Genomic DNA, 14501 nt, shown 5'->3' with positions numbered 1-14501 from the left:
AGATAACCGGACACCCTAACTATTCCGCGTGTATTTTGCCCCCAAAGTATGTGCGAATCGTTATATATTTCATCCCGTCTCGCATAAAATTTTAATCGACAAAGATATAGCGCACCGCGGTGTCGCAATATCGAGAGACGGCGGGATAGATCTCGTAATTTTCGACTTGGCGATACGCGCGCGATATTATGTACTGATTAAATTACGCCGCATGAGATCGGGCTACAAACGGCGGCGCGAGAATTACGACGACGAAATTACTTCTGAAAATGATTGCCGGTGCCGATGCGTGCTTAGGCAAACACGTTTCACGCGATTCGTTTATCCGCGGCGGGATCGAAGGATCGCGGCGCGAGAGCGCGTTTCAAGCGTTATCCGCCGGTTGTGCTCGCACTCGTTACACCGCGTTAGCGCGAATCGTATTTGCGCGAAACTATCCCAAACGAAACTTATACGATACACAAATTACACAGGCTCGGAGGCGAGACTAACGACGCTTCCCGGATCGGTGGGAAACTTTTTGCGCCACTTTCTCTAGTTCTCGATAAGCACCGCTTCGTTACAAGCAGGAAATGACGCTCGATATATTTCGACGAGAAGGGAAAAAAAAATTGAAAGAAAAAAAGGACACACCGGGCGCGCTGAGTGACGCGCATATCAAATAGGCGATACCTGTCCCACGAAAACTTATTCTAGCACACTTGTCATTAATAATATTTGTATATACAGCGTTTTAATGAGCAACGAATAACCGGAGTTCAGAAAACGACGGCGGCGTGTTCCCGAGAACCAGTTCGCGTAGGAGACAGCGAGTGGCAGCGAAATAGAGTGACCGAGCTACTACCGGTTATCTCGATCGTGCCTCGGCTAAGGAGATGCGCGAAAGGAGATGTGGTCTTCGATATCGCCTCGCTGCTTCGTGCCTTGCTCTACGCCCCGCGGGCCCACGCCCGCGGGCTTCGCGATATGAAGTATCGAAAGGATACTTGAAGTGCGCGACTGGCCTCTCGGGACTGGTCGGGCCTTATCTACATCTCGCGATTGACAATAAGTTAAGTGGTTAACTTAACTTAAGTGGCTAATATATGGGTACTCTTCGCAACAAAAAAGAAAAATTGTGGAGCGCGTGAAACTCGAAGTATTCCTTTCCCTCATCTTTAATTGCGGATGTTGGAGTTTCTTTCCTCGCTTTTCTATTTTTCTAAGCATGACGCGCTAGATACAGCGATTTAATTTAATTATATATAAAAGCAAAAGCCACAGATGAACTTGATTTACGATGATTTTGATTCCGGACGCGATGTTGATAGCGATTGCGGATTGTCGTCGATCTTCCGCTACCGGTGGGATGACATATGAGTCGAGCTGATGAATGGATCTAAAATTAGCGTTATCGGCGCTGTTGATGCAGCTGTGCGCGCGTAAGTGTAACGAGCAGTCAATGCTGCGAAAAATGTGGTCCACCCACGCGAGATAAGTGCGATCGAGCATACGTGCACGCACGACACACGAACATCGCGAGATCGGAGCCGGCCGCGATCGATCGATCGATCGTTCGTTCGTTCGATCTATCCGTGGAAAAGAGAGTACGCCCCCGTACGCTTTCTATTAATAGAACGTCGGTTATTAGTCGCTGCCCACGTAGCTACGTTCGTGCGGTTTCTAGCAAAATGTCGAGCACGGAAAAGTAAGAACTCGAAAATCTATGGACGTATGATATGATTCCAAAAAAAACTTTAATTTTAATGTCGGACTTCTTTATCAATTTGCGGTTAGCAATTTTCTCGATTTAAAAGTCAAACCTGAATAATTTCTAAAATTATACATGAACCATTTAGATAAATAATTAGCTTTATTAGCTTGAATTTCTTTTGCAGAATTTAAAAAATATTTGAGATTTAATTATGAATATATTTATAACGCTAGGCATTAAAAGTTTGCAAGAAATGTTAAGCTCTTTCAACATTTTTTTTTTTAATTTTTGATTGAGTGTAGCGAACTTTATTTCTTATTTTACCTGCTTGAATTTATTGCGGATGTTGAAATTTTTATCTAACTTTCTAAACAACTTGAGCATTTCAAAATACACTCTATGATTTCGTATTTGTTTAGCTTTCAAAACTTTTCGGATATATTATAGTTGATACACAAAGAGAAATACGACTGCTTTGCATGGCTCTCATCGTGGTTTTGCGGCGAAAAGTCTGTCATCAGAAAATTTCTAACTGAGGAATTATTTCTGCCGTAGATTCTCATTTTATCCGGATGAAACGACGACAGTGGGATGTATTCGCGACGCGAGTAAAAGTTTTCGGGTTTATGTGCGTGAGATTACTCGCGACAACCAGCTGCAGGTGTTAGGAATTTCATATATGGCCGCCAACGTGGTCGTATCGTATTTACGATGTTGCTCGAAGTGCAAACTACGCGAGACCTTTCCTGTCTCTCCATATTGCCAGTTCTATCTGTTGTTCTCATATCGATACTTCTCAAAGAGAAACATTCCTCCGAACATTTTTCTCTGACAATCTATTGAACTGTTTTTTGCTTTATTTGAATATCTGCAAAGTACGCTCGACCTTCACCGTCATTCAATTTAATTTTAAACGCACAGCAGACGCACAAGATATCTCGAGTCCTATATTTTTTTTCCATTTATAATTTTTCTTATTTACTGTTGATTGAGATAAAAATTTTTTATGCAATATAGCTCTTGCTTAATGTCCTTTTTTAAATTAAATTTTTTCAATTTCTACATTTGCTAATAAATTCTTATCAATATTTTATCGAGTGAAAATATCCATTTAGATACAAAGTACTACGAGTATCTAACAGAAGTACCCAAGACTTTTCCGGTAAGAGCGACGGAACGATTTCACCGCGGCTGATATCACGCGCCAATACAATCCCGATCGCCGATCATTCGGAAAGTTGTGTAAAAGATTTTCGTGCGTATCGCAGCCAACGCCGTGACAAATCGTTACCGGGAGATTTATCTTGTAGCAAATAAGCAGTCTTATTTATAGGACCGTCGATCGACGTGTCCGTCGGTGCAGGTTGTCGCGAGAGATCGAGTGCACGCGGCCTACCGTTACGCCTACGGAACCTGATTTTGGCATGTCGCGTCGGCAGCCTTGCGTTTTTTGCATGCCACACAACTGCAATCGTGTCTTCCTTTTATTATTCGACGCAAACCACAAACATTACTCGAGGACGTAGCAGTCCTCCGATAACGGACTGCACGCATTTCAGTGTGCGCGTCGCGGAGGTTGGGGGGGTGATATTGGGGACGACTGAATATTTACGAAATAACTGATGGCAACCGATGGTAGTCGACATGTGTATCTATTTGAAGTCAAATCAAGATATATAATACTTTCTGGACAATTGCGTAAAATTTATGTAGCACTGCCCAGCATTTGCATGCGCTTGTTTACCGCTAAAATCTGTTTTCACGTTCGTAAGACTTGCATAAATTATATTTACATATCTCTTATGATTTATTACTATTTCCCTCTATTTTTAAACAAGATATTCTACAAAAATTGCAAAAGATCACATTTTTTTCTTCTCTCATATTTGAGAGTTTTACTTTCTTTTATCATAATATTACTTCAATCTTACTTCTTCAGCCAAGTTGCCAAATTTAGAGCGAAGTAAAAGTTTGGCAGTTTGAATTGCAAAAAAACAAAAAAGACGCAAGGAGTAACGTCTCTGTTACTCCATCGCGATTAAAGCATAATAATTGTAGGTTGCGATTTTTTCGAACACACGCCATTTCCGAGACGGTGCTCCCGCACGTTTGAGACTGCTCACTGGAAGGAAAAGGATGGCGAGAGGAGACCGAGGGGGGCGGAAGGGGGGGAGGGTACTAGAGGGACCCACGGGGATGGAAAGTGGAGAATGTCACAGGCGGCGCCAGCATGTCCTGCGCGTATACGCAATAGCTCTCGCTGTCCGCCAACAGCCGTTCGATCGTATATCTGCGTTTACACGCGCAGAATGCATATGTTTATGTAATGCGCGCAACGCCGGCCGGCGACAGAAAACGGGCGTGAAATATTACGACTTAGCTCGATTGCGTCGATCAATTGTGATCGCGGAATTATTCCGCTCTCTGTAGCTGCAAATCGCAAATATAAGTCTTTATAAACGCGGTAAAAGGCTGTTCACCCGCAGCATCGAGTAAAAGTGTTCACCATCTAAATCTTTGATGCATAATAGATGAGGCTCTAGCTTCCACACGAGTCAATTCCGCGCTGAGGAAAATATATAGGGATATTTCTGAACGGAAACGTTTTCAGCGAGTCAAAGATATTTTTATTACTTACGATTATAATTTCACGGTGCGTTTTCCGCAAAAGTTTTTATACCTGCAATGAGGAATCAAATATTAGAAAATCTTAAGCGGTTGAATCGTCATTGAATAAAGAATTCGTGAAATCTCTTATTTATATATTTTTTATTTTATTAAAATAAAATAAGTATTTGTTTTTTCCATTGTTAAAGTGTTATTATTAAAAGGCTGCCGATTTTTACATAAAGCATTACGATTTATAAGTCCCAAAGGAAATAATACTTGTTCGCCACAACTCGTTCGCTCGGAATCGGTTTCTAAGAGCGTGCCAAGCTTAATTATCCTTTCATTAATCACGAGGAAATACTACGCGCCAACGTCGCATCGAAAAGAACAAAACTTTATTGTTCGAAGGAGCGGTGGCGACCGACCTCGTTTTAATGATAAACGATCATACCTGTGTTTGAAAGTTATTTTACTCATTAAACCGATACAGTAGCGCGCGTTTTATTTAACTTTTTCCATCATCTTTCCGGAGTAGAGAACGTTCTGGAAAGATTCACGAGCGCGGCAGAAGATGTCCCTTATCACGATGCCTGCTTTTTCTTCTCGGGGAAAAACGACCGCGTGGCACTCATATATCTGCACCGAAGCAGGAGGGGGGGGGAGGGGGGAGGAGGCAAACGGGCGAAGGAAGAAAAGGACGGGTAACAACGAGTTTTCGTTGTAACGCCGTTCACGTTTGCGACGCGGCAAAATCACAGATTCCGATTCGAGATCACGAAGCGAGTGCGGGATGCGCGCGCCTCGTTCTCGTGTAAACGACGATAGAATTTATTATTCCGCCGCGCAGTTGTATACCGTCGTCGCGACGCGTCACGATCCACGAAGAAACTCGTCTAGCGGTGTAACGCCGTCGCGCTGAGCCGCGTCGCGTTTGCTGCACTCCCGATGTGCTTGATGCATTCGACGTGTCTCGAATGCTGTTGCGATGATGAAATCGCGAGAGATCAAGTCTCGGATGCTGTTGTTAACTTCTTCACAAGCGGGGAAGCACGACCTGTCCGCGGGCCCTCGGCAAATATTGTACGTTTGCGATTGGTAGAATTACCGTAGCGGAATCTCTCTCTGGTGCCGAGTTCTCGCCGAGCTGGACATCCAATTTTGTACTTGTCCTTCGTGCCGAAGAAAGCGGGCTTGCAGAGGAACGAAAGCAGTTTAATATTGCACCGCATATTACTCTCTCCAAAGCTTTTGTATCCTTAAGCAGGATAATGTGGAACGACTATAATTTTTTTTCCATCAAGCGCAGGATAATGAGATTCTCGAGAAGCGGATTATTATGTTATGGAAAAAATGTACTTTACGTATTCGTAGTATGCGCAAATTCTAATGCAGATAAATGCAAAATATTTCTTAGCGTACAAAAACATTGTTTTTTTTTTTTCAGTGGATAACGTATTAAAATAAGACTTAATAAGTTAATAAAAATGTATATCTTTCTTTGGAATTCATGTCATGAAATATTTCGTGAATTATATTCAAAAGTCGCTAAAGTTATGCCTGGCACAGATATAAATACGACCCTTGTGTATATCATTAAATCTCCCTGCATACTCGTTAAATTCCTGGGCAAAATATATCATCGAATATTTCACGGAATTTTAACGCATGCGACCGCAGGCGGAATCCCCAGAGTGTGTTGAACTACTTGCGAGTGCTGCTGATAACGTTAGCTCGATTTAGTGACTGAAATTCACGTTCACTCGATGTGATCAGTGGGAATATCGTCTCCTATCTATACGAGGCCTGGCGGCATGTGTAACCGTGGGCTGTATACGTGCCAGCCTACGAATTTCGCAGTATCTTATAGATACCAAAGTGCACTCTCGAGTCCTTGAAGGATTGCAAAACACAAGAAAAATATGTTGCATCGATATCGGCAATCGCACAAGCGTGGAAAATTGAAAAAGATTTCATTCAAATTAGTTTCTAGAATTTTAGGGCAATGCATTATTAATCTGGAAGAAAAGTAGGATTGGATAAAATGTGTATATATACGTAAATAGAGGATTATTTATTAAAATTGTATATTTATTCAAAACAAAATACTTAAAAATATTAAAATTAACGAAGAGAAATGGACAGAGATTATTCAGCGTGCCGAGATCAAAACTTGGATTCGCCCTTTCGATCCCGTTCACCCGTCATAGTTACGCACCATTTCTAGCTTGCTCCCTCCGGCCACCCTTCGCGATCGCTTTTTCCATAAGTGGATATTAAGTGCGCGTGCGGGCGTGCGTGCGTGCGTGCGTGCACACACTCGGTCTTACCGCGGTCGTTTGTCCCGAGCGCGGCACGACGGCGACTCGCTCGGCGCCACGATTTGCATTCCTACTTAATTTCCGTGTGCGCCAACCGTGACGTCACTAGATCCCAAAGCTTATCAGGCACACTCTCGAGCGCTGACAGGTAACAGAGAGGCGTATCGATGGATTGGCGTGCCGTTGGTGGTCGTCGAGGGCACCTTTCCCGGATCGCGCGATAAAAAGAGGTTTATGCGCGGACGCGTGCGGCATCTGGTCTCTCGTAAATAATTATGTTTATCGCTAGGTCACCTCTAGCTTCTCCGGACGATATTTCCACGCTGACATATCGCCGGCACGTATCTTTTTCGCCGAACATTAGTTAGCTCGGCGTCGTCGGCGCGATCGCGATTTCGCATTCTTCGCGGCGCGCGTCGGAAAAACTTGCGCGACCCGAGTGTATCTCGTGCTCGCAGAAATCTTGCAAGAAGGACAAAGTCGGCTTGACATTCTCGTATACATCGCTGCGAGAGCTTGATACTCGCGTGAGACGTGTACGCAATTTTAGAAATTGTTAACACACGCGCTTTCGATCAGCAACTTTAGCAATTTGTACGCTTGGAGATCAGAATTAAAGTTTAATCTTCACAAGAATTCCGAGTGATCAATGTTTCGTAATAAATTCTTGAGCCTCGATCGAAAGTTACGTCATTTAATATATATTACAGTTTGAACATATATTTAAAATTTCGTATTTTTAACAAAGCACGTTTTAAAGTATTTTTCAATTATTTCAGCAAACTAATAATTTATAACAATAATGATGTACCGTTTTCTCGATGGCCGTAACAGCTTCAAGAATATTGTGAAACAAGTGAAAGTATCTTACGTTAATTATGACAGGTTGTAATGTAAATTAAGTTCTTCAGCCGAAATTACGATAGTTAACGTTATTAGGAGGCGGTTGCGGGCTGCTTCGATATTTTATGAATAAAATAAAAGTGAAAACCGCTTTATTTATCTGGTTATTTATCATGTAATATTTTGAGCGTTCCGCGCACTTACTGGTTCGCAAGCGATTTTATCGTGACGGTGTGTACGCGGCAATTAGCATTTCATCGAATCGAGTCGCGATTTATCGACAGACTGGTCCACAGCATCCTTAACTCATACACATTGGAAAGTACACAAATTACCATTTAATCAACCCGATTTCGCCAGATACCCGCTGCTTAAATAGCCCCTTAACTATCTACATAAGCATGAATGAATATAGATGTATTCATTTATAATGTTTAAATAAGACAAGATAAGGTCATGTAGAATATTATTGTCGTGCGTTTAATATTTTCCGTTAGTATAAATCAATGAAATGATTGTTTATCTATTCAATTGTCGCGTTTGTTTTTTTTATATTTATGATTTAATAACTTATTAAGATATCTCACTGATTTATATAAATCGAGCGGTGAATGTAAAACCTAGCGATTTGCGATTTTTTTAAACTGGTTTATTACAGCTATTGCTGAATTAAATCGTCCGGCGAGAATTAATTGTTCTTTGAATATTGCGAGAGATGTCAAATGGAACGAGGAGATTGGCGGGAGTGCAACGAGGGCGGTGGAAAATCAATCGGGGAAACTGCGTTAATCGTCGCAGGAGCGCGCATGTCCATTCTTGTGATTGTTACGCCGCATAATGAACCGATTATTATGAGACAACGAGCTGGAACTGTCTCTCATAGTTTTCTCAAGGCGCGAGGCGCGAATTACGGTCGCGCAACAAGCAGGATCCGCGGCACAATGGCGCGGTCATCATTGCGCTCGTCTACACGGCGGGGGGCCAAAGGGGTATTTGTCCACTGAGCAGGAAGTAATCTGTTTCAATGTGGCCACTCGGCCAATAAACAACGTACGTCGTATTGAGTGTACCTACTTACGTTCACGACTCACTTATGCTTATCCATGCGGCTAGAGAGGCAACGCTGTTTTTCAAATTGAACAAATTAAATTAAAGGAATGCCATTTCAATCAGACGCAAAAGAGCATTTCTTGTAAGCAGTGAGGGCTTTTAGATACGTTAAATTAAACTTTGCACAAGTTTAAAATTTTGCGCTTTGCAAAATTGAGAAGGAATATTGCGGAAGCTGAATTTTAAATTGGTTATTTTTAAATTTTGTTAATTTTTTTCCTGAGAAAATATCGTAAAATTGATGCACGACTTGTTTGCTTGAAAAAAGCGACATAAATCAAACTTTGTGAAATCTCGTCGAGATAGATTCATAAAAGTTTATGCGTGCATCGTATTTGTAATGCATTTATATTACTAAATTCAACGCGCGCTCTCGGAATAAACGATGCATATGACAATACTTGTGTCTCGTTACGTTCTCGGGATCGAAGTATTTTAACGTGTCATACGACGACAGTAACATCGGGTTCGCTTTACTGCCCGCCTACCGCGCACGCGGGCCATGTTCTAACAGGAAAATATGAAAGACGTTGATTGACGTTTGTACAACTCTGTATCCGACCGCGCTGTTACCATAAAATCGAGTCTCGCGCGAATCCCGTTGTACGTGATCCAGCAATACAATACCAGATTGATTACAATGTACCGCATCTTCGAAATGCTTAGTCGGAGAGAATGTTACAATAGCTACATCCAAGAGATGTCTTTTAAGCAATTCCACTTATAACATAAATAAATTTATTTTGAACGACACAAATAGCTGACAAGAAATATGACATTGCTCTAACATTTAGCAATAATGTCATGTCATTGCTTCAATGAGAAAAGACAATCGATTGCTGAATCGATTTCGTGACATTTATGACTTAAGGAACACGATTTAGCGAGCGTAACTTTGTTTTATCGAAAGTGCGACCACGCAATCTCCGTCGCTCGGCTTCGAAAGACTCCGGCTTCTTTTCTGCGTGATATAATTCACTCGTGTCGCGCCCGACGGCCTTGTGGTGTCGCCAAAGACGTACGAGAAATAGCGATATCCCTTCGGCGGGTGTGCCCTGGTCCGCGGCACACATGCCGCGGGTACCTCACGTAGGTTTGCCGATACGAATAGCTAGACGTGCGATCGGGTACGCGCGACTTATTAATTGGCATGCACAACCAGCGCCCTGCCCGCGCTTATACTCCACTTAAATAATAATTACCTATTCGAACTATCACGCGGTGCCGCGACGCGGGCGCCCACGTAGGCGCCGTTTCTGCTTCGTTGCGAGTTTCGTCGGCGCGTTTCTGTCCGCGCTCGCCGCTCTCACACTCGAAGCTACGAAGAAAGAAAGAATTTCACACCGCGGAATATGAATCGACGTGCGCGGTGTGTTCCAAGTTTTCCGCATTTCTTGATTAATCCGAAATAAATCTTTCATCAACGAAGACATCGGACAATTTTATCGATATGATCAAAGATTAGACATTTTCAGAAATGAATAAAATTGCAAGTAATATAAATTTGTCTTTTACCCGACTTTCAAGACTTTACCGGAATTTCACCTCGACAATATTGCAACTTGAGTATGTATTGCATGAATATTCAAGTTATGCATTAAACTTAACTTTGCCCGGTGTTAAATCGAATTTTCGGAGAAACTCGAGATGAAAGGAAGTGTGGGATTACTCTGTATTATACAGGCGCGTTTGGCGTGATCTTTGTGTGCTGCAAATCGAGACTATTAACCCGGCGGCTGAATGGAATTGATAGAGAAGTCTAATGAATGCCGCGGGACGCGGTCCCCCCGAAGCATCGAACAGAATGCAACTCGGACGGTTATGCATATACGTCGGAGCTAAGGCGCGGTGGATTGCGAGCTGTAGCGTGGCAATCATGAATAGATTAAAGTTCATCGTTTTGACAAAAGGTCTATACAGAGTGCTCGGGCGCGCAATTATCGAGCAGTCTAATGAACAAGTATTCGAGCATTTATATCCGTGGCGATGCATACGTGTGAAAGCGGTGTCCCTTGCAAAATGAGAAAGCATTTGTAGGCTGCTTGCGAAAGCAGCTGCTCAACAACCAGAAGTTTTTTTCATGGTTCATTTTTATCCTCTTAAATAAATTGATATGATTTTTTTAAATGCAGCTTTGCTACAATTTTCGATAAAATAATGTTACAACAAAGAGATTTATTGGATCTACAGATTCTGTTCTCGTATGCTCGATTTTAATTTTTGTGATGAACGGAGTCAATTTTGATATCCACGTAGCGTTTACACGCGATGATAATTTCTCTTTTTTTTTGTTACGAAATCGTGACCGGAATCGCTATCGTAATCGCGTGCTGCTTCCATTTACATATATCGCGATCGTCACCGGAGCGGAGAAAAAGAAGGCGCGCGCGGTCGCCTGCGACGCTACTTAAAGGGACATAGGCGAGTATCGAGTTATTCGCCAGTTATCTGCGGCCACTTCAACCACCGCCTGCACTTCCTGTTTGATCCACCGGTCGTAGTAGTCGTCGTCGTTGTCGTCCTGCTTGCCGGGGACAAACAGGCGGACGATCGCGCATGAACCATATCTCCGCGGTTATTTATAAGCTGATAATAATTTACTTATCGAACTTCTCGAGGCGATATCGCTGATCGCTGTCTTCCGGCAGTTTTCTCGCACCAGGCCGCTCTGATGCCGTTCGTTTACATACGTGCACGTACATTCACGATTTTTCTTCCATCGGCAGCATGTGCATCGATCATATCGATAATGCTGTAATGATGAAGGTAATAACTTTGTAAAATGAAACCTTAAACTTTCAGATTCTTAGATAAGTCGATTTTTTTAAACAAACTAAAACATAACATCGCGCGTACTATACATTACATTTTAACATTCACGTATTTATTTTTATGCTTTAGAATCTTATATCATATCATTTAGCAGGCTCAGAACTTTATTACGATGCATTGAAATCTTGTATTTTAAAGAAAAAAATAATAGTCTAGAATTCTAGAATATAAAATATCATGCATCGCAGTAAATCTACCTAATGATATGATATAAGATTCTAAAGCAATAAAACATTAATGTTAAAATGTACATTTTATTCATTTTTCTGCCTTAGAATCTTATATCATTTGGCAGGTTTAGAACTTTAGTGCGATGCATTAAAACGTTATATTTTTTAAGAGAGGAAAATATTGTTGAACGACATACAATTTTTTTCTACAATTTTTCATGCAAATAAAAATTTTGCACATCTGCAAAATATTGCACGCGTTCAAATTTGCTCGAAAATTTTCAGTTGCGTTAGTTCTCGATTTTATATGAAAAAAACTCTTATCTACCGATCGCATTGGACAGAATGCGTGCATCGTGCGATCACTTGATCACTCGATCTCGCGTACTCGGCGACAAAGTGCCGTACGCACTCGCAAACGTATGCGTGAGTGTACGTCGCATCGGAGTCAAGTGGGCTGCCGTGGAATGTCGTCCGAGGAGTTTTCGAGGGCTCCTCGAAGCCGCTGTCAAACCCGAGTACGCCTTCGGTGACTGCCACAAGTGCTTCATGCGAGCGCGCCTCGAGATCGGCCGCGAGCCGGCTGTAACAATCCGCGGAATGAACGCACAGAGAATGAGCGCTTCTCTCAAGGCTTTTTCTCTCGAGATACCAAGCACCTCGGCACCTCATCTTTCGCAAGCGTCGCATTCCTCGAAAGGTAGCTACAGGTTTGTTTTACGGGAATCCACTCTTCCGTTTGGCTCTCTCTAAGACGTCCTAGACCTTTACCGTTCGCTCGCAGATCGTTAACCCTGCGCTGATTCAGTTGGATCCAACCGAATTTTTCTTTCACGTATAAAAAAGAAATTATTTTCTTTTATGTATTCGAAGAGTCACGCTAGCGTGCATCTGTATAGCTTTCTACCACACAAATACCGAAGGGTAAAAAATTCAGCTGAGAAAGATGATTGCAATTTCTTTATTATTTCAAGCTAAACGGATGTGAAACATTGCTCCTCAACTCCTTTTCTTGTTTCAAGCGAATTTTTATTCAATAAGCCGTTATTTATATCTTGAATATTGATTATTATTATTTATGATTATTATTTATCTTTACCGGTCGATATTTACCGTTAAGCATACCGCGATATGTTTAATGCGGAAAATCAGAAACCTTCCTCGGGTCGCGTAACATGATAAGCAGCATCAAACGCCGATAGTTTATAAACGTATTCGTGCTCTCGTTCAAATATGCAAAACATGATGCGTGATACGTGTTTATTAACGGATAATTGAAGCGGCGCAATCAAGCGTGCCGTCGAGAAATTCATGAATATGGCCGGAAATCACGCGCGAACCTTGTACAAATATCTCGAGGAAAGATGCGAGACGGGCAACATCGTCCAGTATTCTAGCTGGCTTACGGCGACCTCGTTGAATATGATACGCGTCGTAGCTTGAGAGAAACCGTGGTCGTTACTCGTCGTCATCATTGTCAATCGTTAGTTATATCTTCTCAATTAAAAATTGAGATACGCATTTTATATCGCCGTCGACATCCTTTATTATCAGTTACTACGCGACTTTCAACGAGACGTTCTAATAATTTTTTAATAAAATCCATTTATAGAGTTGCGAACGTCCGAGACGATCTTTTATGAATCCATTAAAGCTCATAATTTTTCAAAAGTTTTCCAAGCGAAAGGAAGATCCGAGATCCGAAATTGATTAATTTCATTAGTCATAGAATATTTGTCGAGAAACTTCCGCTGATTTTGAGGCCGCTAAGAGCATTGCGAACGCGACAAGTCTCTTATGAATCCATTGAAGCTCATAATTCTTCGAGATACTTGTTTTTTTTCGAGGAACCGAAAGAAGCTAGAGATCCGGAATTAATTAATTTCATTATTCAAAGAATATTCGCGGAGAAACTTCTGCCGATTTTGAGAGTGTGCTACTAAAAGCCTGGCAAACGCGACGAACGGCGATTCTTTTAAAGTCTATGAGAGATTTTTACGAACTGGAGGGAAATAAATTTGAGATTCGGAATCACTTTATTTTTATTTATCGTAGAATATTTGCTGAGAGACCTCCGTTCATTTCGAAGATGTGCCAAAAGTGTTACAAATGTGACAAGCGGCAGACAGTTGTGATTGGACCGGAGAGCTCGAACGAATTAATAGTGTCCGGCTGTATATGGGACGCGCTTAATGACACGCGAGGAGCGTTGATGAAAATGTAAATAAAGCGTGTCTTTTCAGGGATAATTTGTACCGCTTGACGCTGACGTCACTCACAGACCTGGAGCACGCTACGTGGTCCGCGCCGGAGGACAAGGTCAACACCTGTCAGAATAAGGGCCAGAGCGTCGAGGATTGTCGTAATTACGTCAAGGTGCTCCTCAGCAATGGCAAGAGTCTCTTCACTTGCGGCACTTACGCCTTCAGCCCGTGGTGCGCGTGGCGAGAGGTGAGGACTTTGAAAGAATTTCGTCCGAACGGATCCCGAATCTCGTCCACAATAATGAATTCTATGTTTTTTTTTTGTTTTTTTTTAAATTACTTTTCGTTGGTTCTTGTGAATCGTTACGGCTGTCGATGAGAGGAGGTTGTCATCATTAGCCGCGTAAAGCTGAATTTAAGCGACGACGGGATTGCGCCATTTAGCGAGCCCAGTTCTATACAGTAGCAATTATGTTTGCAGATCGAGAATATAACGAGCGTAACCAGCGAGATGTCGGGCGTGGCCATGTGTCCGTACTCGCCGCATGCGAACGTCACGGCACTTTTGTCGAGGGGTTCCACCGGCGGGCTCTTCGCCGGCGCGCCGACCGATTTCTCCGGAGCCGATCCCGCGATCTACAGAACGCTGGCGTCGCCGAACCTCAGGACACGACAATACGATTCCAAGTATGTTTAGCACGAGACTTGGAGATTGCTAACA

The 14501-nt window shown here is 42.4% G+C and overlaps 1 protein-coding gene across 2 annotated transcripts in view; it reads left to right on the top strand.

Annotated features, from left to right (window-relative positions):
- Positions 1-14501, top strand: part of Sema5c (Semaphorin 5c) — a 91900-nt gene that overhangs the window by 70696 nt on the left and 6703 nt on the right. For both annotated transcript variants that reach the window (XM_012366969.2, XM_067352855.1), the window contains 2 exons: positions 13820-14027; positions 14262-14467. In XM_012366969.2, coding sequence (XP_012222392.1) covers positions 13820-14027; positions 14262-14467 — 414 coding nt within the window. The remainder of the gene's footprint in view (positions 1-13819; positions 14028-14261; positions 14468-14501) is intronic.

This window comes from Linepithema humile, chromosome 4 (genome assembly GCF_040581485.1).
Source record: "Linepithema humile isolate Giens D197 chromosome 4, Lhum_UNIL_v1.0, whole genome shotgun sequence".
NCBI classification, from domain to species: Eukaryota; Metazoa; Arthropoda; class Insecta; order Hymenoptera; family Formicidae; genus Linepithema; species Linepithema humile.
This window is presented reverse-complemented; position numbering and strand designations above follow the sequence as displayed.